The 26134-nt window shown below is 34.6% G+C and overlaps 2 protein-coding genes across 4 annotated transcripts; both read right to left on the bottom strand.

Moving 5' to 3' along the window:
* Window positions 1-1950: 1950 nt before the first annotated feature.
* On the bottom strand, window positions 1951-6936 carry LOC118060932 (homeobox protein knotted-1-like 1). The gene is made up of 5 exons (XM_035074252.2): window positions 6001-6936; window positions 5679-5789; window positions 5293-5437; window positions 3117-3367; window positions 1951-2282 (listed from the first exon to the last, which is right to left on the bottom strand). The coding sequence occupies exons 1-5, from the start codon at window positions 6259-6261 to the stop codon at window positions 2091-2093; spliced, it is 960 nt and encodes a 319-aa protein (XP_034930143.1). The 5' UTR covers window positions 6262-6936; the 3' UTR covers window positions 1951-2090.
* Window positions 6937-17088: 10152 nt separating this feature from the next.
* Window positions 17089-25809, bottom strand: LOC118060931 (protein SEMI-ROLLED LEAF 2). Of its 3 annotated transcripts, none has more exons than XM_035074250.2 (20): window positions 25537-25809; window positions 24723-24860; window positions 24076-24150; window positions 23858-23973; window positions 23546-23660; window positions 22819-22947; window positions 22615-22662; window positions 21587-21762; window positions 21261-21457; window positions 20828-21111; window positions 20592-20744; window positions 19894-20304; window positions 19648-19797; window positions 19075-19153; window positions 18849-18973; window positions 18531-18722; window positions 18321-18458; window positions 18034-18171; window positions 17716-17922; window positions 17089-17404 (listed from the first exon to the last, which is right to left on the bottom strand). In XM_035074250.2, exons 2-20 carry the CDS (start codon window positions 24855-24857, stop codon window positions 17288-17290), a joined length of 2985 nt encoding a protein of 994 aa, XP_034930141.1. In that variant the 5' UTR covers window positions 24858-24860; window positions 25537-25809; the 3' UTR covers window positions 17089-17287. The 3 variants fall into 3 exon arrangements, with proteins under 3 accessions (XP_034930141.1, XP_034930142.1, XP_073260183.1); XM_035074251.2 differs by lacking the exon at window positions 25537-25809 and adding an exon at window positions 25366-25521; XM_073404082.1 differs by lacking the exon at window positions 25537-25809 and adding an exon at window positions 25209-25337.
* Between the last annotated feature and the right edge of the window lie 325 nt (window positions 25810-26134).

Below are 26134 nucleotides of genomic sequence, written 5' to 3'. Positions count from 1 at the left end.
TGCCTTGTAATAGTTATGTCTTGATCACTCGAATCGTTTAAAGCCAATCTGTTGAGAAAAATAAATTGTTGTGTAGCAAATGAAGGCTATCTTATCTGTTGAATTGACACAAAGTTTGTTCGGGAAAGGGCATAGCTTTTGTCTGCAAATAAAAGCTAACAATCATGCATCTATCCATCACATAGTAACACCTCAAAGGGGAATTTTCTATGTTTTCCTATCATAGTCTTGAAGCTGGAGGCCAGTTTTCCTATTATGTATGTGAAAATCTCCTTGTCTAGACAAAACATTGAAACATTTTCTATGTTTTCTTGTGCTATATTTGGGAGGAAGAAATAATAAGAGGAGCAAAAAGTTAGTTTTTTCGACAAGATTATTTGTTCCTTATATATTGATTTTTTAGAAACATTATAATTCATTCTTTATTTTAAGTTATTTTGACAAGTTAATTTAGTAAACTCGGACGGTTTTATTTTCAATAAAGATCCAACAGAACTTACAAGTTAACTCGTAATTTAATGGACTCAGTTCAAACTCATTTCAAATTCAGCTAAATCAACAAAAAATTATATCTATAAAATGATTTTTTTTGGAATAAAAATAATAAAATTAGATTGATTTAATGATTGAACAATCCAGCTATAAACCAAATTAGACCGCTATGTCTTCTTGTGTTTATATTTGGGAAAAAGTTAAAAAGATGAGTTTAATGTAAAGTTTTTTTAGGAAAATTATTTCGTGTTTTAAAAAAAAAATAATAACAACTTGTCTTTAATTTAAAAAAAAAACATAAAACAATATCCGTTTTACATAAAAATAATAAACCTAGATTAATCTCATGATTTAATAGTTTAAAATTTATAAATTCCTAATCAAGTTTAACAAACTATAATCATGGTTAATGGCAACAAAATATTATGGTTTGATAACTATAAAAAAGAGGGGACATGGATTTGGCAGGCGCAATATCAGAAGGAATATGCAAGTCTAAGGCCCAGGTACTAAAAATGATCAGTCCAGATGAGCATTACAAGAAGAATATCGATCACATGCAGTGGAATGTGTTCATTTAACAGTGTCATTGTTAGGACAAAAAGAAGAAGGCCAGAAACATACTATTACCAGTGGGCTTGATTACATTTTAATCTGCTGCTGAAAGAAGCCCTATCACTTGCTATGGAGCTCAACCTGCAGCAGCAGAAACTTTTGTTCTTGATTCTTGTCCAAGAAGAAAACATATTCTATCTCAATGAGCGTGGTAGTTTACGGATTGTAGAAGATCAACTCGAAACATATATGTAGACAAGAGTGGTTCATTTATTTTTGTTCTTGACAATAATGTAGATAACCCAGCGTATCTGCCAGATAAAATGGAATTCGTGGACCAGCTGGTATCCTGTAAGGGCAAGAGAGAGGGGATTCTAGCTTAAAAATAAGCTCTTTTAATCAACATTTATTTTAGTTTAAAAAATAAAACAAACTCGAGCTAGGTTTTGAGTCCTATCCAATCCAAACCGGATAAATTTAATAACTATGATTTAACTGGGTTTTTCCCAATTTCTTACCCCGCCTCTCAATGATGGGTTTTTTTTTCCCATGGAAGACGATGAATCGTTATTTATAAAAACAACTACAACAGGTTCAGTCCTGCTAACTGCAATGAGCAAGCAGACAGCAACCTTCACAGTTTGAAACTGCTAACTGATTTAACTCCATTTGCTGCAGAGATTTGAATATCTAGGATTTTCTTTAGCCTTGAGTACACTGCAGACTAGGTTGAACATTCTTGATAGTTATTCTAATCAAAACCTGGAGACGAGGAAGCTTCTCGACAATGATTTATGCTATTGCACTCCTACAAGATCAATACATGCAGCATCTTCAAATTTAAGGTTTTCAGAATGATACACCTGCGGGCATACACGGGAGAATGCTAGTTCACACGTAAGAAGCTGAACTGCTTTGTAAGAATTGGAACCAAAGGGTTTTAAGCGTATACACAACTTTGAAGTAGATAGCTATACAAATATGCAAGTTACATAAATAATGTTAGTAGACGATGACGACTGGATACCAAACATGAGTTTTCCTCATGTCCCAATGTCATCACCAACAATACCATAGCATGTTGGTCCCGCTGTGTCACCCCCGACACTTTCCATGAGAGCAAACCTCATATCTTTGGATGGTTTCCAGTGCCGCTTCCGCTGGTTGATAAACCAATTATTAATCTGCTTTTGATCTAGCCCCGTAATCTCTGATAACTTCGCCTTCTCCTCTTCCTGTACCATAATATCCATTCATGGTGGTTAGGCTTAAGAAATGTTCTGGATTAAGGTTTCATAAGCTTTCCTGACAATTTTGCAACTGCAGAAGTGTACTGGGTTAAGATTTAACTCTAGACTGACTCTGCACAACACTGCTACTAGATATATTTCAGCAACATTCAGTGACTGAAAGTAATGAATTGCTCAAGTTTCTAGATTGCAGCTTCAAACTGTACCTATAACAGGATATAAACAATGAGCATTTGGGGGTCGGTTGAAAGATAGTGAAAGGTTGTTCAGAAACGAATGCATATACACAATATCTCCAGCTTATTTTTGGATGAACTTTCACCTTCCGCAACTTGCTAAGCAAAAAGATTTCTAATATAGATGTTGCCTATTCTCAAAATTCTTCACACGAATACCTCAAAGAACAGCCTTCAATCTTGCTTGCCCTACCTAGTTTCACCAAAGCAAAGGAAAAATTATGTACTTGCTTGTTTTTGGCTTGTGAGCTCGACTATATTATCCACTGAATATCCTCCATGAAGAAATTACGTTCTAGCTACGATATACCAGAGACTTTTATCATTTTAGTGAAACTTGTTGAAACAAATATTTTGATGATAATGATCCAAGCATGTATAGTTAAATTCAATTGATAATATCTTTCTCCATCGTTATTCTCCCCTTTGTACTTTCTGTTTTACCTCTACAAATCATGAACCTATGAGCATGTACTACAAACACATGCAAGAGAGTTTTGCAAAGACATTTGAGAGAATAACAAAACAATGGAGCGTGAAAAAAAGACATGATAATCAGATTGTAGGGGTTATTAACAATCACCGTAGGATATGGCCATCTATAATGATGATTCCACCAGTCCAAAAGCAATGTCTTTGCATCCTTTGGTAGTTTGCCTTTCTTTCTTTGCTTTAGGAATTCCTTTCTCAAATTGCTAAGATGGCCACTGTACTTGCTCAAGAGCACTCCTTTTAAATTCTGATCGCTTGAGTGAAAACCTAATGACCCTGGAGTTTCAGATGCTTCAGCTTCCCCACAGCTTAACTCCTCCTCAGAAGTCCATGCTGGCTCATCTGCTATGAAACATCACAAAGACAGTAGTCTATAGTTAAGACTTTTCCAATGAAAAACCATGAAAGACTTGAGTCAAGTTTAATATTTAGATCAAACACTTTTCCTGTCTCAAGGCATGAATCTTTTGAAATGAAAGAAATGAACTGGAGTTGGTACTTTAGAGGTAAACCTACCTGATCCCAAAGGTGAAAGAAAACAACTCTATCAAGCTAAAAATTACAGCAACATGTAGAACATTAACAAAGTATCAATCATTTCCAGGGTCATACATCAAAACACTCCAAAATTCTCAGGTTCTTCATCATAACATAGTATTAGTAACTTCACACACCTCCAAGCTCGTAAATGAAGCAGCAGGGAAGGGAAAAGATCAACAGTCTTCTGTCTAAGATAGTACAGTACCAAAGAGCTTGAAATGGAGAAATTGCATCTCAGAGCGAAAGCCACATATGTACTTATTCCAAAAGGGATATCACTGAACACAATGTTTAAAAACGGATAAAGGAAATTTGTAGAACTAAACAAAACCAAAGAAATTAAGAAATTATGTAGAAACTTAGAAGAAAACAAGTCCTTGTTGTTGAGAGAGATAATCTTCAGTTCTTGATAGCATAGTTGCTTATCTTAAAAACTATCATATACGCAGACAAGATGGTACTTCTCTTCTTTTATTTAATGATTGTTTTTGCTTGATTTAAATATGCTCTAGAGGCTACACAAGTTTCTTCAAGGCCCCTAGAAGTGAAAGCTTCCCCTTGAATATATAACAAAAATTGCAGCTGCAAAATTTATCTCATACGTCTGCATCCCGACAAATCTAATGTTGCCAAACAATAGAAAATGGGAGCCTCTTGCATATCATTTTCACTTATCACGCTAGTGCCTTCAGCAACTAGCATGAATATAGAAGGAAAAGAGATGTTCACACGATCACACTTCAGTTAGACTATTGTACAGATGACAGACGATACGATACACATAGAAGATTCCGAGTGTAAGCAAATAAGACGGAATTCTGACTTGAAAACAAGGCATAAATCATGACATGCTACCAATGAAGTGGAGCTTGATGCAGAGACCTTGCAGTCTTACAATAAAAATTAGAAATACATCAGCGGTTCTTGAAGAACACAGTAGTTGAAACACAAACTAATTCATACTGATACTTGATGGTTAATTCTACTATTTCTTACTCGATGTATTGTAGCGCTTTCAGATGCCATATTCTTGACAAGGAATGTTACTGTGATTTTTAACAATGACCAGCCAAAAACAAACTTCTGTCCACAAATTCATATCTCATGAAGAGAATATTAATGGCAATGTTGACAAATTAGCTTTTGACTAACCTAAAATACTGCTTAATAGCACGATTGAGCTTGTTAAATGTCATCAATAATTATTCATCAGTATTGAACATTAAATATTGGTTGAAATAGGAATCATACACATTTTAATATTAAAAAAAAAAACATAAATATCATAGATTATTTGTAACTTTCTATATGGTGCTACATTGAATCAGATTTTGAAATGACAACACAGCAGTTTCAATGTGTAGCACAGCACATCAAACTGCAGCAATTCAAAAAAACAAACATGTTTCTGCACAATACCATTTTCATCAACTTTAGGTAGGGACCCAAAAGAGAGCAGAAAAATCATGGACGGTGAGGACACGACTTGGTGTTTGATTACTCATAGAGAATCCCAACCATTCAACTCACCAGTAAAACTATTCCTTTTAACAAGCACAGTAGCAAAAGTTCGATTCCATTGTACCTCTTTTAACATTCATTTGATTTGATTGCGTATATTAATAGAACAACATGACCCCCTTTTCACCAGCTACCAATCATAATTCCAGGTGCAAGTTGGTCATGGAAACCAATGTCAGAAAATGGCACAGTGCAAAAAACTTTACCTGAGCCATAATCAAATATTTTAGTCAATGTTCCTTTGCAAAGACTACTTAGTTGTGATTCTATGCTGCTCAAGAAAGTAGTAGCCTCGTCAAACGGCTTGGATAATTCCTCCTTGTATCTATGAAGAACCTCACAGTATGATTCCTTGAAAAACAACAGCAGCTTCAATGGTTATAATAGTTTATTCCAATCATGTGACTGCTTGGAAAGAAAAGTATCAAGAAGCACAAAACTTCGAATCTCATAACTTGGAATGTGAGTAGGAGTCGTAAGATTCAAAGTTCTTTTTTTTTAACTAAATTTTCTTGACAATCCAAGTAGCATGAATAGAAAAGAAATTAAAGAAATAACACAAAAAATAGAAGAAAATAAGATAAAACTCTACCATGAACTCATCAAGTTCTGGATCAGCTCCTATCTCATAGCAAGTATTGATTTGGTAGCTACATCTGCCTATGTCTTCAAGAAGAGAAACCATTTCTGGAGGTGCACCAACCTGCAAAGCAAACAAAAATCATTCAAAAGCTCAAATTTAACACCCTAGGTTTTCTTTTCTTCTCTCTTTTTTTTCCATTCTTTCATGACATTCTGATTCCTTCCCCATCAACAAAAACTTCTTTAAACAAGAAGAAAAGGATAGAAAAGGGGGGTAAACTTTCAAAATGGTAACAACAATTCAAAGATTATTTAGTGAAGATGATGGTAACCTTTCGGCACTCTACGTATGCAGAAACTAGGTCTGGATAACGAGGATGATTGGCGATCTGGGTCTTGATTACATCATGCATATCTGATCCAGTGACTGGTGTATAACCATGACCAGCTTGAAGTAAATTACCAACTTGACTGTGAAATTCGTTGGTACCGGTAGTAGCATCAGTAAAGTTAACAACAGGCAAGTTGTCAGGTCTAACAATACCATTTGGTGAACAAGAAATTGTAGGATTAAACCTATAAAATCCCTCCATGAAATTGTCTATCAATACAAAAATACAGATTGTCGAGATATTTATCAATCTAGAATTATAACAGCAAGAATACTAGCTTCACTGATCTTCAAGCTAGGCTAAAACTTTTTACAGCGAAGATCTTTGAGAGGTAATACAGGCACATCAAGATAAGGAAGTCCAAGTTATCAGGAATCCCAAGAAAAGGAAAGAGAAAGGGGGAGGGAGTTTGGCAGAGAAAAATACTGTAGTAGGGTTGACCATTGATCTTCTTCTAGGTGCTGTATGCATATATGATCTATAAAGAAAATACCCGAGAAAGTTTACAATAAAAAGCGCTAGAATCGATACAAAAACACCAAGAAATCTTGTAGAACAAGACCAGAATGAGCAGGTTTTTCAATTACAAATAGTAAAAAGCGCACACACATCTCATCCTCCCCGCGACACAAAGTCCCATATAATAGTCGAAAGAGAATCCTAGTTAATAAATGAACGAAGGAAAGCAGTAGAGAGAGAGAGAGAGAGCATGCAAGAAACCCAGCTATAGTTACTGTTGTTATGAACCTTCAAGTAACCATGAGGTTCAGGTTGGAAAAAGACCAAGCCTTACTTTCTTTCCCAAGAAGACCTAGGATAAAGCGGACATACACACACACACACATACAAAGACAAAGAAAGCAGTGAGCAGTAGCAGTGACTAGAAAGAGAGGAGATAACTGAAAAGGCTTCACATGCATTGAGTTCAAGAAAGAAAAATACTTTTCAGTCCCTTTTCTTTACAAAACAAGAACTCCAGTCCCTTTTATTTCAAGATGTATTAATCAATCCCTTAACTCATGGATCTCTTAAATTTCTGGGCTTCACTGAGTGCTTTTTATACTGTGGTGGCCTTTTTGGTTTAATCAAGATTTCGAGAAAGAGTTTGGAAAATAACCAGAGGTATTAAATTATTTGTTTCCTGAATATACAAGGACCAGGGCTTGACGTAGCTGTAAAGAAATGATTGATCTGGTTAGTTGCCCTTTCTTGCCACGTGCGAGTGCATGCTCCCGCATTTACAGATGGCAGACGTGTCTTCCTATCTACCTTGGAGCAGATGGTCAGAGTAACTGTGTCGTGTTCAAATTCACCGGTCTTCGAGCTCTCATTGGTTTAAAGAAATTCAATTTCATGGGTTTCTAAGGTCATTGGACTCTGTAATTTCGTACCTATATCTAGGGTACATGTTCTGTTCTTCTCCCCCCGTTTCTAGCAGCTTTCTTGGTTATGATTCTTTTTAAAATTATTTTTTATTTTTAAAAATTATTTTTAATATAAAAAACAATTAAAAAATAAAAAATAATATTTTTTTAAAAATACAAGAAGACTTCAAGGCAAATACCATCACCACGAGCTGCATTACTGGATTTGCGTCATGCAAGACACATGGGGTCATCCTTGAATTTTTCTTTTCCTTTATATGGTTTTCTTTTTTTTTTTTTTTTTTTTGTTTAAAAGTATAATAATTTTTATTTTTTAAAATGTGTTCTACTTAAAATATATTAAAATAATATTTTTTTTATTTTAAATATTAATATATCAAAACGATCTAAAAATATTAAAAAAAAAATTAATAAAAAAAATTAAATTTTAACAAAAAAAAAAGATTAAACCGTCCAACCAAACATACATTTGCAAAAATCACACCTTAATTCGAAGAAAAAACTTCAATAACGGCGCTATAGAGTGCATGAAGCAGATACACTTTTAAAAGCAATGGCCACATTAAGGTAATTAATTATTAACTCGATCCCTATATCTTAAAGAAACTGGTAATTCAGTCCCTTTGTTGGAAACATTCCACATTAATTCACGAGATTGCTATCCATCATCCTCGAGGTAAGGAGCTAATTGAAAAGGTATAGATCTATTAATAATAAATTAACTTTAATGGACAAGTTTAATGGTTAAAGAGGTATACTTTCTTTAAAGACTTCCTGAGTTCAAACTTTGGAGCAATATTAGGGGGGGAAATTAAATATATTATGTCGATGTAAAGATATGTTTTTAAGACGATGCAGAGAAAATAAATCCATCTAACCTTATTTTTTCGAGCATAACCCCTGTCATCGAAATAAATAAAAAGAAAAAAAACAAGTAATAAATTCACAGTACGTAAACGGTAATCAAAAGATTAATTTATAATTTTCCAAACCAAATGGATTTTAACTCGAAAACTCCTAGAACCACGAGCACTAGCTTATAATTTTTCCCGGTGCTTGCAGCGATTTTTTTTTTTTTTATTTACGTGAGTGTCCGAGCCAGTTTGCACGCACCACGATTAATTCCACGGCTCATTGAACATCCTACAAATCCAGTAAACATGTAAGGCACTGCGGGGATAACAGACATGCACAATAAGGTTTGAACCCAGAATACAGAGGAAGGAAACAAGGTGCTTGCAGCAATCTTGTAATGGTAGGTGGGGAGCATTTTATCTGATTCATCATTACTCTCCTCTCAAGAAATTGGAACAAGGTCGTGTGTCCTCAAGCTCCGGGAGGCGTTTCTAGCCTTTCAGGGATCGAGGTTTCTGTGCCCCACAGGCGACAAACCGGTGGCTCTACAAGAACAGTTGAATGGATAATTCTTGAATTGGTCTGGAAGTTCCTTTTCCAGCAGCCTAGAACTTTTACCTCTCCAGACAAGGAGACGGCAAGATATGGTGGAGACAAGCTATAAATCATTAAGCAGCCAAGATTATGATTAGCAATATCTGGAAAGTGGGAAAGGCTATTAAGCCAAATCTTTGACTCTAACAAGACGGAGATTTGTGTATTTTAACAAGATGATTCTTGTTTAAATTTGAACGTGACTATTCCACAGTATAATGTAGCTTCTGTAATTAAAAAGGCACGGCCGGAAAAGCAATAGAAACTCCGATGGAAATTGTTTGGGGTATTTTCGTCGGTCATTTTCTACAAAAATAATGATTGATTACATTTAGTCGGTGATTACTAGCAGAATCGCTCATGGAGTAAAAAATATATATATATATATATAAAAAACGATTAAAAAGTGTTTAGTCTGTATTTCCAGCATTTTTCAATTCTCTGGTGGTGGGGAGCAAATCAATGGTATATTTAATTTTTGTTTTTTTTTATTAATATTAGTGTTCGGGTAGTTTATGCATACATTGACTAATCCCACAGACTCTAAAGTTAACGATCATTTAAACCTCCAGTGACCCTAAAATTTGTGATATTCAAACTGGTGACCTTTAGATAACAAACTTAAAACTGACTAGTTGGGTTACACCCTTCAGAACTTGTTTATTAAAACCCTGAGTAATTAGTCTATTCTTTTAAAAAAAATATTTTGAGTTGGGACCTTGGGACTGATATTTATAAAAATTAATCATTATTTTTTTGCATGTATCAAACTGATGTAAAGATTATATCTCTAAGATCATTCAAAAAAATATCAATTAATTGATTAAGAATTATTTGAATGTATCATTTGAAAAGAGAACTTGATCTCGGTTAATTGACTAGAAAATACCCTTTATTATTTTATTTTTATTATTTGGATATTAGATTTTTGGGCGTATTAATTTTAATTAGGGCTTGAGTGGTTTGTCCTTTGATGGATAATGTGAAAATAAAGAATGTTCAAAACTAAAGATTCCTAGACAGCTCCATGAACAACACGAGGATAAAAGATTCTAAACTAAGGTGGTAGACAAGAAGATAAGAACTCCCCAGAGGATGTTTAAAAGTATTTTTAATATTAGTATATTAAAATTATTTAAAAATTAAAAAATCAAAAATAATTTTTTAAAAATCAAAATTTAGCCAACAACAGGGCTAAATAGAATGCCTTTCCTGCCAAAGACAGGCGACATGTCATGTTTTATTTCCAGTTAACTTGGCACTTTACCAGTTTCATATGCTTGGCACTTTAAAAGAATATATACACTCTTTTCATGAAAAAATACTATTTTTAGAGGCCGTGCAGGTTGGGAAAAATGTTTTTTTTACTGAACTGTTGTAGCATGTTTAAAGCCTCCTGATTTACTTCAGGTATAAATATGTGATTAAAATTAAATTATATAAAATTTATTTTAACATGATTTAATTAACTTGATCGATTTAAAAATATCTCACTCACTTGTTAAAAAAATTAAAATGATGAAATCGATATAAAAACTATCAAGATCTAACTTCTTGCATAACCTAGTTTTGAAATTGAAATATATGAGAATTGTCTTGTCATAATTCAGTTATCTTTGTCTGTCCAAATATAATATAGTTGATTAATAAAAAAAATCTAAAGATGAAATTATATAAAAAAATAATGAAATTTATAGTTCGACCCATCTTTTTTCTTAATTTAATATTAAAATTAAAAACTATGTGGGAGTTTTATTGTGATTTAATCGACGTAGTTGATCCAAACATAACTTAAGTGATTGTTAAAAAAGTTTGATAATAAAATTAAAAAATATATAATAAATTACAAATTTTAAAAAAGGGAGATAGAAAAAAAAAATTGGAGGTTGATTTCAAAAGGAATAGAAAGAGCTACGATGTTAATACGATCAGTGAAGCTCCATAATGTTTCTCAGTTCTTTCAATATACAAGTAAATATTACCTTGCACCTGTTTATGCCATAAATTGATTTTAAGGATGTAGGTGAGAAACTATTTGTAAGTTAATGCTTGGTTACTATTTTACAATAAATTATAAAAATTTATTTTAAAATTATTCTAAATATAAATTTATTTTATTTATTTATCATATAACTTTAACTAAACATGCTTTTATTTATCCTATCCAAAAATAATAACCAAGCATTACCTAAATATTATTTAGAGGCATATATCTAAATACTAATTTATGTATCTCTTTGTAATCTTAAAATATGTAAAATATCAATAGATTTTTTTATATAAAAAAAATAAAAATTAGTATCTTCAATTTATTTCTTGAATTATTTATAAAATTTCACATCTGAAAAAGTTTCTGAAAATCCAGCTGTATTGCAATAAATTAAATCTAAATCATAGTTAAAAATTTAGGATTAGTTTTCAAAATATTTTTTGTATTAAAATAAATTATTTTTATTTTTTAAAAAATATTTTTAAAACTAACATTTCAAAACAATACATATAAAAATTTATTAAATTTATTAAAAACATGAATTGGGCACGCGTTTCTGAATACAGCCAAAGTCGCACATGAAAACGTTCAAATTTCATAATCAATCACCAATTTCTTCCCATCTAGCTTGCCCTTCTTTTACTCAACATGGTACTTCCTAGGCTCTCTAGCTCTGCAATTAATTTCCAATCATAAAAGAAAAAAAAAATCAATTCATAAACATCACAGATATCTCATATACTGCCTTGACATTTGTCCCATGGAAACCCCACATCATGAAAAGCACTCATGCTGGATGCTGGTGGTTCCTGGCAAATGTCGAGTAGAAAATAGGTAAGGAAAGCTCGGAAAGTGGTCGACATATAGTCTAGCAAAGATGAAGATGATTTTCTCAAGGATAATATTACAAGGAAAGAGACAGTTCAACCTCGTTAAAATTTGAGATTTTTTATTAGGAGGCCTGGAAAAAGATTAAGTGGGAGGCTCAAAACTTAGTAATATATCTGGTAACACGGTTTAAATTGTTTTTTAAAATGTTTTTAATTAAAAAAATCATCAAATTAATGTTTTTTATATGTTTTTTTAATAATATTGATATACCAATCTTAAAAAAAAAAAAAAAAGGAAACTAACCCTGCTGTATGATGTATGTTAGAGAATAATGTAAGTTATATTCTGGAACTTCACCTAATAGTTTAAGCTTTTGGGTTGAGATGGTTTTTTGACATGGTATCGAAGTCTTGATGACCAAATGATTAAGAGTTCGAATCTCATTATCTCTATTTATTTGATAAAAATTAAGCACAAGGTAAAATGAGTCTGTACAAGTTTCAAGTCCAAATAGTTTTCACTTGAAAGAGTGTGTTAGAGAATAATATAAATTATATTATGAAACATTACCTAACAGTTTAAATTTTTGAATTGAGATAATTTTTTATATTAAAAAATATTCTATTTTCTTTTTAAACTCAATTTAATTTTAATTTTGGATTAGCCGAACCTCAAGTTCACCATCAGGCCGGCCGAGTTTCAGAAGGAAGATGAAAAACACCTGGAATTGGAGCTGGGGTCTGAGAGATCGACCCCCGCCGCATGATGAAGAGAGGACTGTACAAATTTGTGGGCATGCAACAGTACTTGAAACATGAAATTACAAAAACTGGAAACACATAGACATGGAGAGGAATCTCTGAGAAAAATCGAGACAATTCGTCGCAAGGACCAAACTTTGACCGTGTTTTATGGATCACAGGAAATAAAATAAAATAAAATGGCTACTGTCTTGATTTGACTACACACTGTTACAGTGGGGCTTGCCTTGCCTTTTCTTTTGCCACGTACAAGCCCTTCAAGCACTCAAAACGAGTCAAAATTTATCACCCGTGAGAGCTACTCCTGAGATAGCTTACGTATTATTCGAAACTGGTTTTTTTAATTCATCTTTAAAATATAATTTCTGAAAATATATTTTATAAAATAATTGCCACTCCACATTTTAAAACACCCCGTGAGATTGATTGAGGATGAAAGAAAAATAAAATAAAATAATGAATAGAGAGTTGAAGGCTCAACCTATCCCATTAATTAGCATCGCATGCCTTTGAAACGTGCTCGTGGAATTTTCCTTGATTCCTTCCATGGAGTTCTTCCTTTTCCATGTTCACCGAATCTTGGGTGAAAAAAGTCAGTCACGGATTTAATGTTAAACATACGAAATCAGAATTTTTTTTTTTTTTTTTTTTTAACCCGGGGTGTCCGTACCAATTTACACACATCGCGACTAATCCCCGGACCTACTGAACATTCTGCAAGTCCAGTAGGCAAGTAAGACACCGCAGAGGATGGCAGGCTGGTGCACAGAGAGGATCGAACTCGAGATAGCCACAAAGCAAGCCTTACCGTTGACAATTGAGCTAGAGCCTCAAGTGCATGGAATCAAAATTTATTAAAATATATATATATATATATATATATATATATATATTTTATATATATTTGTTTAATTTGTTCTAAATTAAACTCAATAGCTCATAAAATTGTTTTTGTAAATAACATAAAAAATATTTATATAGGAGCTAAAACTAACCTAATATTTATTATAGGAAAACTAAACCGAAACTAACAATGAAAAATAAGAAAATTTTAAAAATAATTAAAAAGGTAATGAAAAGTTAAGGCGAGCTTTCCTAATCTGGGTCGGCTATAACCAATCATCTTCTAACAAAATGGATCCGAAGAACATTCTAGTGAAATTTAAACCTAATTTAATAACGAGATAAGAATTTTATTCAACAAGGAATTTCACATAGATTTTAAATCTATTTCAAAATATGATAATCATAATAATTTTTTTAATTTATTTTTGATATAAACAGATGAAAATATAAAATATAAAATATTTTTTAAAAAATAAATCTACAAAACTTTACACGTAAGAATGTCTCTTTATTCTAGTATAACTACTTTTTCTCTATTCCAGTACGGTGAATGGTAGATTGAAGATAAAGTGGCCATAGAAAGACGGAAAGAAAAAAAATCACATGATCTCAAATGTCTCGACATTAAGATGAAAAGACGTTCGCCGGTCATTTATGTCCCTGTAAGCGAAAGGTCAGGGAAAAGCATTGACCGTAGAAGGAAGGAACTAGATGAAAAAATCCTCCGTTCTACACTCCGGAAAAATCTCCTCTTCTTCTCCGGCCACGAGCTAAGTTCATCCATCTTTCTCCTTTCCAAACTCATCTAATTCAGATATAAAGAATTTGATTCTGAGCTTTAGATCTTAATAATGAAAAAATATGATTATAATTTTTTTTCAAAATGATTTTATTTAAAAATATATTAAAATAATATTTTTTAAAAAATATTTTTGGGTTCAGCTCACTAAAATAATTTAAAAATATTAAAAAATTTTAATTTTTATAAAACGCAGTGAAAACAATGCCTAACTTTCTAAAATTAAGTTTTCAACAAATCAACACCAAGTTTAACAAGTTTATGTATCAACCTAAAATATAATTAAATTAAAAAAAATATTTAAAATAATACAACAATTATTTACTTGATCTAGATTAATTTCGTTCAATTCAAGACATAAATTGAGTAATGGGGGTTAAATAACTTTAATTTTTATTATTTTCTATTTTTCTTTTCCCGTTTACTTTTTATTTTTTAAGAAATAAATCTCGCCAATTATGCCTTGACATTATTGCATTCAACTAGAATATTGTTTTAGTCCTTTGTATAAAATCGATATCATTTCAAATAGCCCATGAAAGACCCTCTTGGAGCTTGCATTGAAGAGATTCATCAAGGCCCAAGCTACGTCGTTTTCGAAAACGTGTTTCTTTTCAACCTCACAGGACACGTACAGCACGTTCTCCTCTTCACCTGCCTTACTTAATACCTTGCCTTTATTTGCATGGCGCCCGGCTCCACGAAAATGTTTCTTTTTTGTGTTACTATGTGTTTTTTTAAAAACACAAAAACGCAGAAGGTATCCCACTGGTCTCCTACTCTCCTTGTGTTTCCTTAGAATCTTTCTCTATATAATCTTCTTCTGGCTTGCAGTTCCATGTCTCCATGGCTTTTTCTTTGATCGGCATATTAGCTCCGGCTGTGGCTACAAGTCCCATAGATTGATGCCTGAAAAGTGCAATATCCGGTGGTAATAGCTAGGTTACGAAATCCTTCTAACAGAGGGTTTATAACACACAGTTACAAACCTTTTTCATTCAAGGCCATGAATGGATTTCTTGTTTACTTTGCCGACGATCAGACCAGAACGAGGAACTACCATTTAAGTGCATCATAGAAGTCTAACCACAATCTTCACCTGTCCCAAATGGGCTCTATCTTAAACACAAAGGCGTGTGCATCACCTCCAATCCAAAAACCTAAACTACTGGATCATATTGGATGCATCTTATATACAAGCATCTCTCCTTTTCCATTCATTTTTAATGGGAGATGGTTACCGCTTAATTGCTTCTATTCTATATAGGTTTGCAAGAACAGATGTAAACTTCGAGTCTAGCATGAGGTACATCTCCACGCACAACCCTCTCTTCATCTCGAGATTTATTTGTTTCTACCACCAAGATATCAAGACCTTCACGAATCCCTACAAAACTCTTAATGAGTTGTTCAAAGAGATGATCAAGCCTCCGCTAGCTCATGATGTCTCAACGTCATTTTTAGGATTCACACAACGTCCCAGACGACTTGCACCCCTTGATCCAGGTCACCGGAGTCATTGCTATCTAACATGCTTTGATATCAAATGATGCTATGGATAACAACAGGATAATGGGGTTTTTAATCATCAAAGATCTTCGGTCATATATAACGGTAGAGATACGTACGCCCAAGATACCTCAATTTTATTGATTCAACGTCTAGCCTTTGCCACAAAGCTATTTCATTTGTTTAAATAGAATATTAAGAAGACTTTAACAATACTTAAACATAAAAATAGAATCTTAAAACACAATTCTCCTAGTAATACTTACTTAATTAGCTAACTAATAATTCTAGAAAATCTTAACAATTAGTAAATATTACGTTGAAAATAATGAGATAAATATCCCATGTCACATTGCCTCTCCATTTGAGAATGGGTTAACCGAGGGTGTAGAACTTAATTTTGCCATCCTTTTGATTATCTATATATATTTTTTGAAACGAAATGATTTTAATTTTATTTTTTTTAAAGTTTAGTCCCACCATGACCAAAGACCCAAGTCTTATCCTGGGTATACTCTTAGGTCAAGTTTTATAACTATAACTATTCTTTGGTGGTAACTATATAATGAACCATCTCTTGTTTAGTACCCCTAGGTTCTTCTTCGATGGCTGAAACTCCATTGATTGAAGCATGTAACTGAAGAGAGCTACGTCAGTTTGATAGTAGCCACAAACACAGCTTAGTTTCAACGAAAGCTGAGCTAAAAATACAATCTTAGAATCAAATGTATCTGATTTTCAAGAAAACCTATCCCCTTGAATATTACGCCCCACATACAAGTGATGAGTATTCCATGTCGAAAGGAAATGGAGTCATCTAGGTTTTTGGGTTGAAGTAGTGTCCTTTCTTGTACAAAAACTCCCATGTCTCTAGGTCCAAGTGTGAGTCCGAGCAACTCTCCATTATAGATCTTCCCAGCAAATGGTTTATAGCTAAGTTCGACTGAGTGCATACGATAGGTGTTGTTTGCGTAAAGCAACTCTTTAACAAAAATCAAATGGCTCGAGTAGCAGCAAGACAACTCCTGGGTGAGGAAAGGAGAACAGGCGTGATTATATTGTAGAAATCAGATGATCGCCGCATTTGAAATTGTTAAATACTCGTTAGAGAGGAAGTTGTGATTGAATGAGCCTCACACTGAGGTGTTTATACATTAAGTGAACCCATAAGCCAATAGCTTAGGCTTTTAAATCAAAATGTAGGTAAACTCGAACACATGCAGGTCGAAGCGTGGGCGAAAGTGACTCTTCAATGCATATCTCCCCGACATTGATTTCTTTCCCTGCAGTTTCTAGATTAACATTTCATTATGGACACTTAACTAGCACTGCTACATCAGCTTGAGGCTATCTATGATGATCATTAGGGTTGTCAGTTGGCACTTGTTATTTAAGATTAATATCGCTTCTTGGATTGATGCGTAAAAACAACTAATCCTAATCTGTTAAAAAATCATCAAGAAAAAGTGCGAGATCTGAATATATCATTTGACCTGCATCTAACACTAGCTACAAGAGTGACATGTTTTACATCAATTAACTGGGAATGGAATCCCTGAAATGCACCATCTTCAAATCGGAGGATGGCATGCATATTCATGTTACTGCCTAAAGCACTTCACAAGATACCTAACAGAAAGCTCATGTGCCTGTGTCTTCAACAGCCAGCTGCCTTGAGAAAGTTATCAAAGGGACTCGCCGGAGGTAGCCTCATAGCCAAGAATGGGCCTACTGGCTTTGCGGCTTCCTTGATGTTTCCAACATCGCTTGTTATCTACATGTCCGCAACCATGTCAAAATAACACAGATGAAAACAACACCAGATATTTAAAAGAAATTAATCATTCACCTAATATTAAATGCATCTGCAATTATCTAGTGTACAACAGTCAAGAGTAATGCCCTTTATTTGTAACTAGTAAACTAGTTCCACGTATGCCCACTGGATATGGAATAGATGCTTTATCAAGTTATTGCACAATTGTTCCACGTGATAAACCAAGCAAAATTGAAAGTGACTTGTAATGGCTATAGTAAATTAAATGAAACAATCCAAGGCAATTGCTAAATATGAAACAGACTGACCTTCCAAGGTGCTAAGCATCCATTTGTGGTGAATGCTGGTGAGTGTCTCTCATTTGCTCTAGTGTAATGAGTTTCATAGGTCAACCAGTTGGATAGCTTCTTTCTTGTGCCAGTGCCCAGATTTTCACAATGTCTAGCCATGGTGTCATATGGGAGAGGTGATGTGGAGACTGAAGTCCCTGCCACTTGACCTGCTACCTCGAGTGCCTGAAACCATAATACTTTTGAGTATATATGCACAAGGAACAAATGCATATTTATAACATGTGACTTAGTCAAAGTAGGGGGGCAAGATTTGGAGGGAGGGCATGGGATTACCGATTCTAAAAGCTGTCCAATGCTGATAACATGGGAGACAGAAGGGGATGAAGGAATTTTTGGAATGAAGCGGGAAAGGTCTGCAACAGATGCTTCACTTGTCACATCATCATCAACTAATGAATTCGATGGAATATCCTGCAACAGAACAGTACTTACAGTAATTAGATTTCATTCATCATATCATACATGCATGTGAACCCTGAAACAAAAAGGCCTCCCTCTTGTTCTCAAGGTCAAAATATTCAAATTCAGCAGGAATACATTTGTGCTTATTTATATCATACCTCATCGAAGGAGAGTGACTCCTTGGAATGGGAAGCCATTTGATTGTGATCCTCAAGTATTGATCGTGGACCATACATGAATGCATCATCAGGGGTAAATGGTTCTAGCAATTGCTGAGCCAAGTCATCCACCTCCAGCTAAGAAGCACAAATAGAAATGTTACATGGAGGGAAGGGGGGTGTTGTCTGTAAGATAATCAAGTGTGGTACCTCAATAGTGGTAGACAGGGTCTGTAATAAGATGTCCATTAAGACCTTGTCAGATTCAAAGATCTTGCTTTGCAGTTCAGAGAGTAAAGATGACGCTAATTGATTATCAGCAACAGATCCATATCCTCTCACATCTGCATGAGCCTTTACATGTACTTGAAGGTCATCACTAATGCCAACATAAGGATCAACCTGATAAAGTAAAAAATGCATAAAGATGAATTTTTATCAGACTTGATGCACGCGAAATGAAATAAACTGTTTTCAGCTAGTTTTTGCAACTTGAGAAGTTTAATCTTTAATATCCAGCAGACTCACATCATAAGGGAGCAACGACTTGAGCAAGTCATTCAACTCAGGAATTTGATATATTTTAGCTGCAAACATCAACATGCCTGTTGATAGTACTAGAATTGACCTCTGGCATGCTGGAGGTAACATTCCTGACAGAAGATAGTAGAAACATGTGCACATATATGTTAAACATATCAGAAGATTATAAATGATGTTAAATTTTCAAAAAGTTTCTCATAATCATTCATACCATTGTTTAAGTCTAAAGATAAATTTCTGAGAGAAAGAGGAAGCTGAAAGAAGCGGACCACAAGGTTGTCATTTGGGTTCTGCATCACAAGTTTGAGACAGTTATTGATCTTACTAATCTACAAAAACAATCATAGAAATACAAAACTTCTTTGCCACAAAACTCATGCATTCTATCAGTTTCAAATGGCCCATCATGTCTTTACATGAATCACATGTATAGAGTCATAACAGAGACCATAATCAGAGCAAGAAATCATCAGTAAAACTGACAACTCAGGATAGGCTTAATCTTTGATCGGGAGCTTTTACAAAAATGGATGTGATGCAACCTGAGCTGTTTACTACGACATATTTGTGCGTTCCTATTTCTGTATCACATTTGTTTGGGATGATTATTTTGGAAGCAATGCATAAAATAGGCTAGGGAACTCAAGGTTTTTATTCACATCCAAGGGTGCTCTTATTTAAATCAGTGCCCTTGTTTAAATTAAAATTAGCAGAGTCTCCCAATTGGAGGCCAGAAGATATAAAAATGGAAACCAATAGAAAATTAATCAAGGAAGAAAGCAACCTTCAATCGTGAAGAAATAAGTGTCAATACGAAAGAATGAGCTATAGCTTCAATATTTGCGGGCATGTTATCTGGAAGGGTGGCTTGTATCCAGAAGGCAGACAGCAATTGTGCTATTTGATCCTCATTAAGCTTCATAATATGTGGTTCCTGTGCAAATCATTCAACCATATAGATGTAAGCAACTCAATGAACTGGATTAGAAGTGTAAATGCACAATTAAAGAACCTGTAATGAACTGCTTACTGCCTCAGACAAGCTGGTCGTACTGGCAGTCCTATCAATAATAGAACTTATTTTGTAAAAATTCGGTGAATTCTTTCGGGCACGTCCTTGCTTCCAATCTTCTTCAACAACATCCCTGTCTTTATAACCATCATTGACATCATTTCCATGCTTTTCCATTTTGGATCCATCTTTCTCTCTTCGAAGCTTTTCAAGTAGTGCTGAAATTGAATCAAATGCAGATGCAGTATCAGAATGCCATCCTTTTGGTTCGCAAGTATAACCAGATTGCCAGGAAGCAGCTTCACGTAGGGGGTGATTAGAACTTGGAATGAGAAGAGCTGAAAATATCTGGTGCGCTCCAACTCGCACCTTAACATCTGGATGCAGCATTGCTTTCAAAAGTTGGACAAGAAGTACTTCAGGAAAAACCTGCATAGAGATGTTTCTATAATTTCAGTAAGCAGTATCCCAACACAAAATTCCAGAGAGAGTTGTTTAATCACAAAAGATATTGGATATGGATCCATTAGATAAAAAACAAACTTATATCTAAAATTTATTAGAAAAAAAAAATCTAGGAGCAGTCATCAGAATCATTCAACTGATATGCATGCATTCACAATTAATGTGAAACTTGAAATCAACATAAGGCAGCAGTTGTAGAAAAGAAATAAAGCATAGATATCAATACTGAAAAAACATTAAACTCCTCTAACCTGCTGTGAATGACAACTGACTGATGATACTGAGATCGTATGGGCAAGAATCATCAAAGATCCAATGGTTGCACGGGTAACAACTCCAGAAGAGGATGGAAGCTTCTCCAGTGCTATGGCCATAGTGTCAAATAGCGGTCGTGCATCACAAATCTAATAAACCAACACAAATTCAGGTCAGCTCTAGGTACAGTAGAAAGAAGCAACCAAATGTTCCTTGCATGCTTCAAACTTACCCCTTTAGCAATTTCAAGTAAGCAATCTTCAATGGAATTCTGGAGTGAGATGTTCAAATTTGATTCTTGCTCTCCCGCAGATTCAACTGCAGCCTGAAGACTTTTCCTCAAATGCCTGCATAGATCACTGACGTACCCAATCTCTGTCAGCACTGCTCCTGATCTAATTTGCTGAGCCAAAGCTGCAGCAACTTCTATGACATAAGACTTGACTTGAGGATCAAGTGCAACATTTTTATGGTCCAGATGGCGTATAACAGCAGCTAAAACCAACTGATGGTGGCCTGACATCAAACAAGAATGGAAAGCACATGTATTTAAGTGCATGCCACTGCAGAGTAATTTCAGCCCAAGCCCACAAAAAGGCTTCTGTGCATGAGCAGGACATTATGTATAAATCAAGCAAGAAACATATGATTGAAGATCAAGATACCTGCACTCTCCAATAAGTAAGACATATCAGACAAAACTATCATGGCCAACCCTTGCCGAGGAACCCAGTGATGTCCAGAATCAAAGTACACGAGCATTGGGTCCAATACATGGCGCATTGTTGTACTCTCCTTTGCCAGCTCAGCCATTCTCTGAATACAGATTTGAGCCCATACTCTGGGTGTGTCAATCTCTTCCCTATAACAAAAGATGGAAGGGATCAAGAAATAGGAAAGAAAAATGGGACAATTCCATGATTTCCTTGCATGAGTTAACAAATTTAGCATCCACTCTGGCAAGCTGTCTATGCTTTTGAAAAGTCACTACCTTGTCAAAAGAGACGGATCTTTCTTTTCAGGTCGGGGTCTGATGGCCATGCAGCTAGAGCCCATATCTGCAACTCTTCCCTCACATCTAACAACATCCAACCAATTATGACGTGCATCTTCTCTCCCATCATCTTCTTCATCCGGCTCGTAGTTATCTAATGTGACATGCACGATCTACAATTTGGATACATTAATGACTTAAAGCCTCATGATGAAATAATAAACCAAGATCACATGAGGAGAAAAGCATTCAAAAAAAGTCAAGATTGTTAAGACTTCAGAACTCAGATACAACATCACAAAGTGGTAAAGAATGAGAAGATTAAACCATGTCCATCTACTGTAACTTGTCATAATTTATATATTAAATAGAAGATTCATGATCTAGAGAGAGTGTAAACTATTGCAACTCTAGGTTGCGTCCTATTAGTTTTGATCCTCGTTTCCTGGATTACTTTTCAGAGTCCTGGCAGATCAGATGGAACATTAAAAAAATCCATTATGGTACACAAGTATATTAGTGAGCTAAACATTAATTAAGAAAAGACCCAACATATTTCCAGCAAAATTTAGAAGGGAAGATATAAAACAAGGGTTCCTCTATTTCCAACAGTCTCTGTTGTTAGTCTCTATGTTGGTGTGTGCATGTAAGCACCATTAAATATTGTATTTTTGCGCTAACAAAGAGGAACAAAAACTCGCAAGAGTAAAAAGATTAGTTAAAGGGGGGAAGTGCTAATCTTGTCAAAATAGGGATCAGTACGGGGTGATCTACAGATTGCCCTATTCTTCAGAATATTCAGGTAAACCAGTCACCCATGACACTCAAACCCGAGCTCATGCATTTGAAAATAGGAGATTACCTCATAGAAATTTTCACCTATTCCAAGTAAAAAGTACAGAAAACATAGAATAGACAAATTCTAAACTATTGAGACACCTAACTTCACCAAGTTTGGGAGAACCAACACCATGTCCATTTGAATATAAAAGTAGTGTAGATTAAATTTTCTCAGAAGAACAAACCTCGTCAAAAGCAGCAAAAATGTATGAGAACTCTGCCATGAACCACACCTAGCAACGGAAAAGCCTGTCACATAAGAAATTATCCCAAATCCAGAAAACAATTGCAAAGGACACCAAGGGAACAAAATCACCAGAAAACAATGCCCAGACTATCAAATTGCATTCTTCTAAGCATATCAGAAATCAAATACATAATTGATGTACCATGGCTGAGAGGCACTGCAGACTTGAAGCCCTCAGGTAACTTTTATTATTTTCATTCCCATTCTCACGTGCCAGGTTACACACTTTATGAACAAACTTTTCAATGTTATGAGAGTAAGTTCCATCTGCCTGCCCACACATGCACAAGAAATTAAAACAAGTGTCAGAAAAGTCATATTTTATCAGCTATTAATTATGACTTCAGAACTCATCTCTCCATAAAAAAAGGGAAATTACTTTCTCAACGGCCATTGAGGGTAATTCATACAGTTCTGAGCCATGATTTACAAATAGAAAACAGACTCCTAATGAACATCCAACATATACATTCTGCATCAAATAACAATCTAACAACATTTTTTTCATTGTTAAACAAAGGCCCGGACTTTTAGGAACATAAATGATCCATCAACTCCATATAATAATCATTTCATCTTTTTTCTCAACATCTCCCTAATCTCCAACCCCATGATGGAAGAAACAAAAAGTTTAAAAGATATGCCTACGCAGCGCTTTGCTCATAACATGCTAACAATTTATCCACTTGGAGACTAAGATAATCAAAAGCTTGATGCATCCACGTTGCTTGCATATGAGATCTAAAATAAATCACTTTTTTGTTGGTTCAACCCTGAAGCTTGCAGGTAATCTTGGGCCATTAAATTTTACAATTAAGTTTCATTGGTGTTCACATTTCAATATTTCATTCAACAGATTTGTAACCTACCTGACTATAGATGAACCTCGTTAATGTTTGGCATCCAAGTATCATCAATGGATCCTGCTTAGATTTGTCCAAGAGTTCATTGACCACATTCAACAAGCTAATGGCAAAGTATGCCCTGCAAAATGCAAGATATGATGATATTTCTGCCACAACAGAGGTATCATAGGAAATAAAGTATCACCAAACTATTTGGTTTAATGGTTCAAAAAAGGACAATATGACCAAGTGAGCTTACTAGTTATCAAACCCCAAATGCCATTACAAAATAAGATGATAGTGATAGAAAGGGAAATTTAAGCAAACCACGCTTACATCTGATCCTTGCACATGCAGAGCAACTTGTTGTATGCCTCTGTAACAATATTAATGAACTTGACATGCCCACTCCTCAGTTCCTTGTAGCACCTTTCTTCTAGATATTTTGCAATCTACAGAAAGTGCCATGGAGGCATCAGCAGCGCACTCATAATTTTCAAGGTCAAGTCTTATCAGTAGCCATAATTTATGTTAAAGGACAATAAATTTGATACCTTCGGGATTCGAAATGGGTTTTTAGCAGCATATTCACATAACTTGACAATCTTTCTTTCATTTGGATGGCCATCCTACAAAATTATTGTGGAATTTAGAGCTCGTAATAGTCAATGGTGTAAAAGTAGGAAGCTAAAAGAGGTTTATTCTACATAAATACGCAACAGTATATAAAAATGTGTGAGCTAAACTGTTTATTAGTAACACTTGACCCCATTTTTAACTCATGGACAGTCCAAGAGCAGAACTCATCCAGTCTATTTGTGGGTGTCAGTCTTTACATGCCCTCCCATTATTCCACCCAAGATCCAAGAAAAAAGAAGGGTAACCCCGTATTTCTTTTCAAGTCTCATAGAAACATGTAGCCTACCATGCATATAAGCTATAAACATCACACACTCCTCGGTGATCACCAACATTACAAAATCTAAGTTCAGATTCTTATCTTCCTGTCATAAGACAAACACAACCCCCAGACTCAGATACACCAGCCAAAAAAATTGCGGCAAGCACATGATAGATGACATATACGGCATTTCACGGTAAATTCTTAACATGTTTAACGCCAACCCATCAAGAAATTGCCAGCGTACAAATAACAATGAGGAAAGAAGGAGCAAAAAGGTGTGAATTGTTGAATGCTCACAAGAGACTTGGGGAAAATCTCAGCAAGCAGTTTCTTATATCTTTTAACAGGTTGCCGAGATCTGGACCTCAATGCAGGGCAGCACACACACATGCTCTCACAAGCAGGGAATATGTTCCTAGAAATGAGCCCCATATCCTGTACATTGTCGAAAACAAAGAAGCAAGAGTTAAAACCCTGCTAAATTCTACTGCAATTTTTATGCCACTGACCATGAATCAACAAGTACTGAATATAACTCACAGCTTAACAAAACAAGAAAGATAAATACTTAACATTAAAACATCAATAACCCCAAATCACATTTTTGAAGAGAGAGGATTCAAATAGTGTAAGCATAAAACATGCCAAAAAGCAAATATTCAACAAAAAATAATAGTGATAAGAAGAAAAAAGGCCATGAGTTTTTCCTTCTTTTTTAAACGCCAACAATAACTCGCACAAAACACACTCCAGTGAAGACTCCATTAACAAACATGATTTTACCTTCACAAAAAACTTGCGCCTTTTTAAACTGGCAACACAAAAGCGCCACGAGAAATAACAACAAAGATTCTAAGGAGATGCAAAGAGAGCCAAGAAAGAAGCAAACAGCAAGAAAGGAACAAACTTGAACAAATACTGTAAACACATTGTAACATACCAGTAAAAGCAGCTTAATTCAACTAATATGCCAAAAAAACACACCACCCCAGAAGCTCAAAATAAGTTTCTATGAGTTTATACCCCAAAACATCACCAATCCAGATGATAAAAACCACTAAGAAACCAAGTTTAGCTTGCTAAACAAACAAACATGAAAAGAGGCACAGACCCTTTTAGCTGATACCCTTGCTGAAGCAGATCTGTGAGAGGACAGGATCAAGAAGCAGCAAAAGAAAACAAACGCTACAAGACAGAAAGCAACACACCAGTATTCTCAAGAAGAGAAAGATAGAAAGGGAGAGAGAGATACACGTGATGTGTCAGAATCTTTAGAGAGAGGGAGAGAGGGAGTTGGTTTTGTGTCAGAGATTGGATGACTCGAGAGTCTTGCAGACAGTATATCTAAGAAGACAAGCCTTTGTATAATGCTTGTTTGAAAAAAAGGTAACACAGGAGGAGTCTGAATTTTTCAATGGTGCTTTTTCAGTACAAGAAGCAAATGTATGTATGTGTCTATCTTTAATTTGAAATTGAAAGTTGTTAGGGTAGGACTTTGGGGTAAAAATTATTGGTAACATCCCTTCGGGTTTATGTCATAGATTTATTATTTTTTTTTTTTGTTAACAATAGATGTCCAGACTAGTTTACACGTACTTTGACTAATCTTATAAAACCCTAAAATTAATAACCATATAAATTTTTAATGGTTCTAAAATTTATGACATTCAAACTTGTAATTTCTGAAGAGCAAATCTAGAATATGACTA

This window comes from Populus alba, chromosome 13 (assembly GCF_005239225.2).
Source record: "Populus alba chromosome 13, ASM523922v2, whole genome shotgun sequence".
NCBI lineage: Eukaryota > Viridiplantae > Streptophyta > Magnoliopsida > Malpighiales > Salicaceae > Populus > Populus alba.
This window is presented reverse-complemented; position numbering and strand designations above follow the sequence as displayed.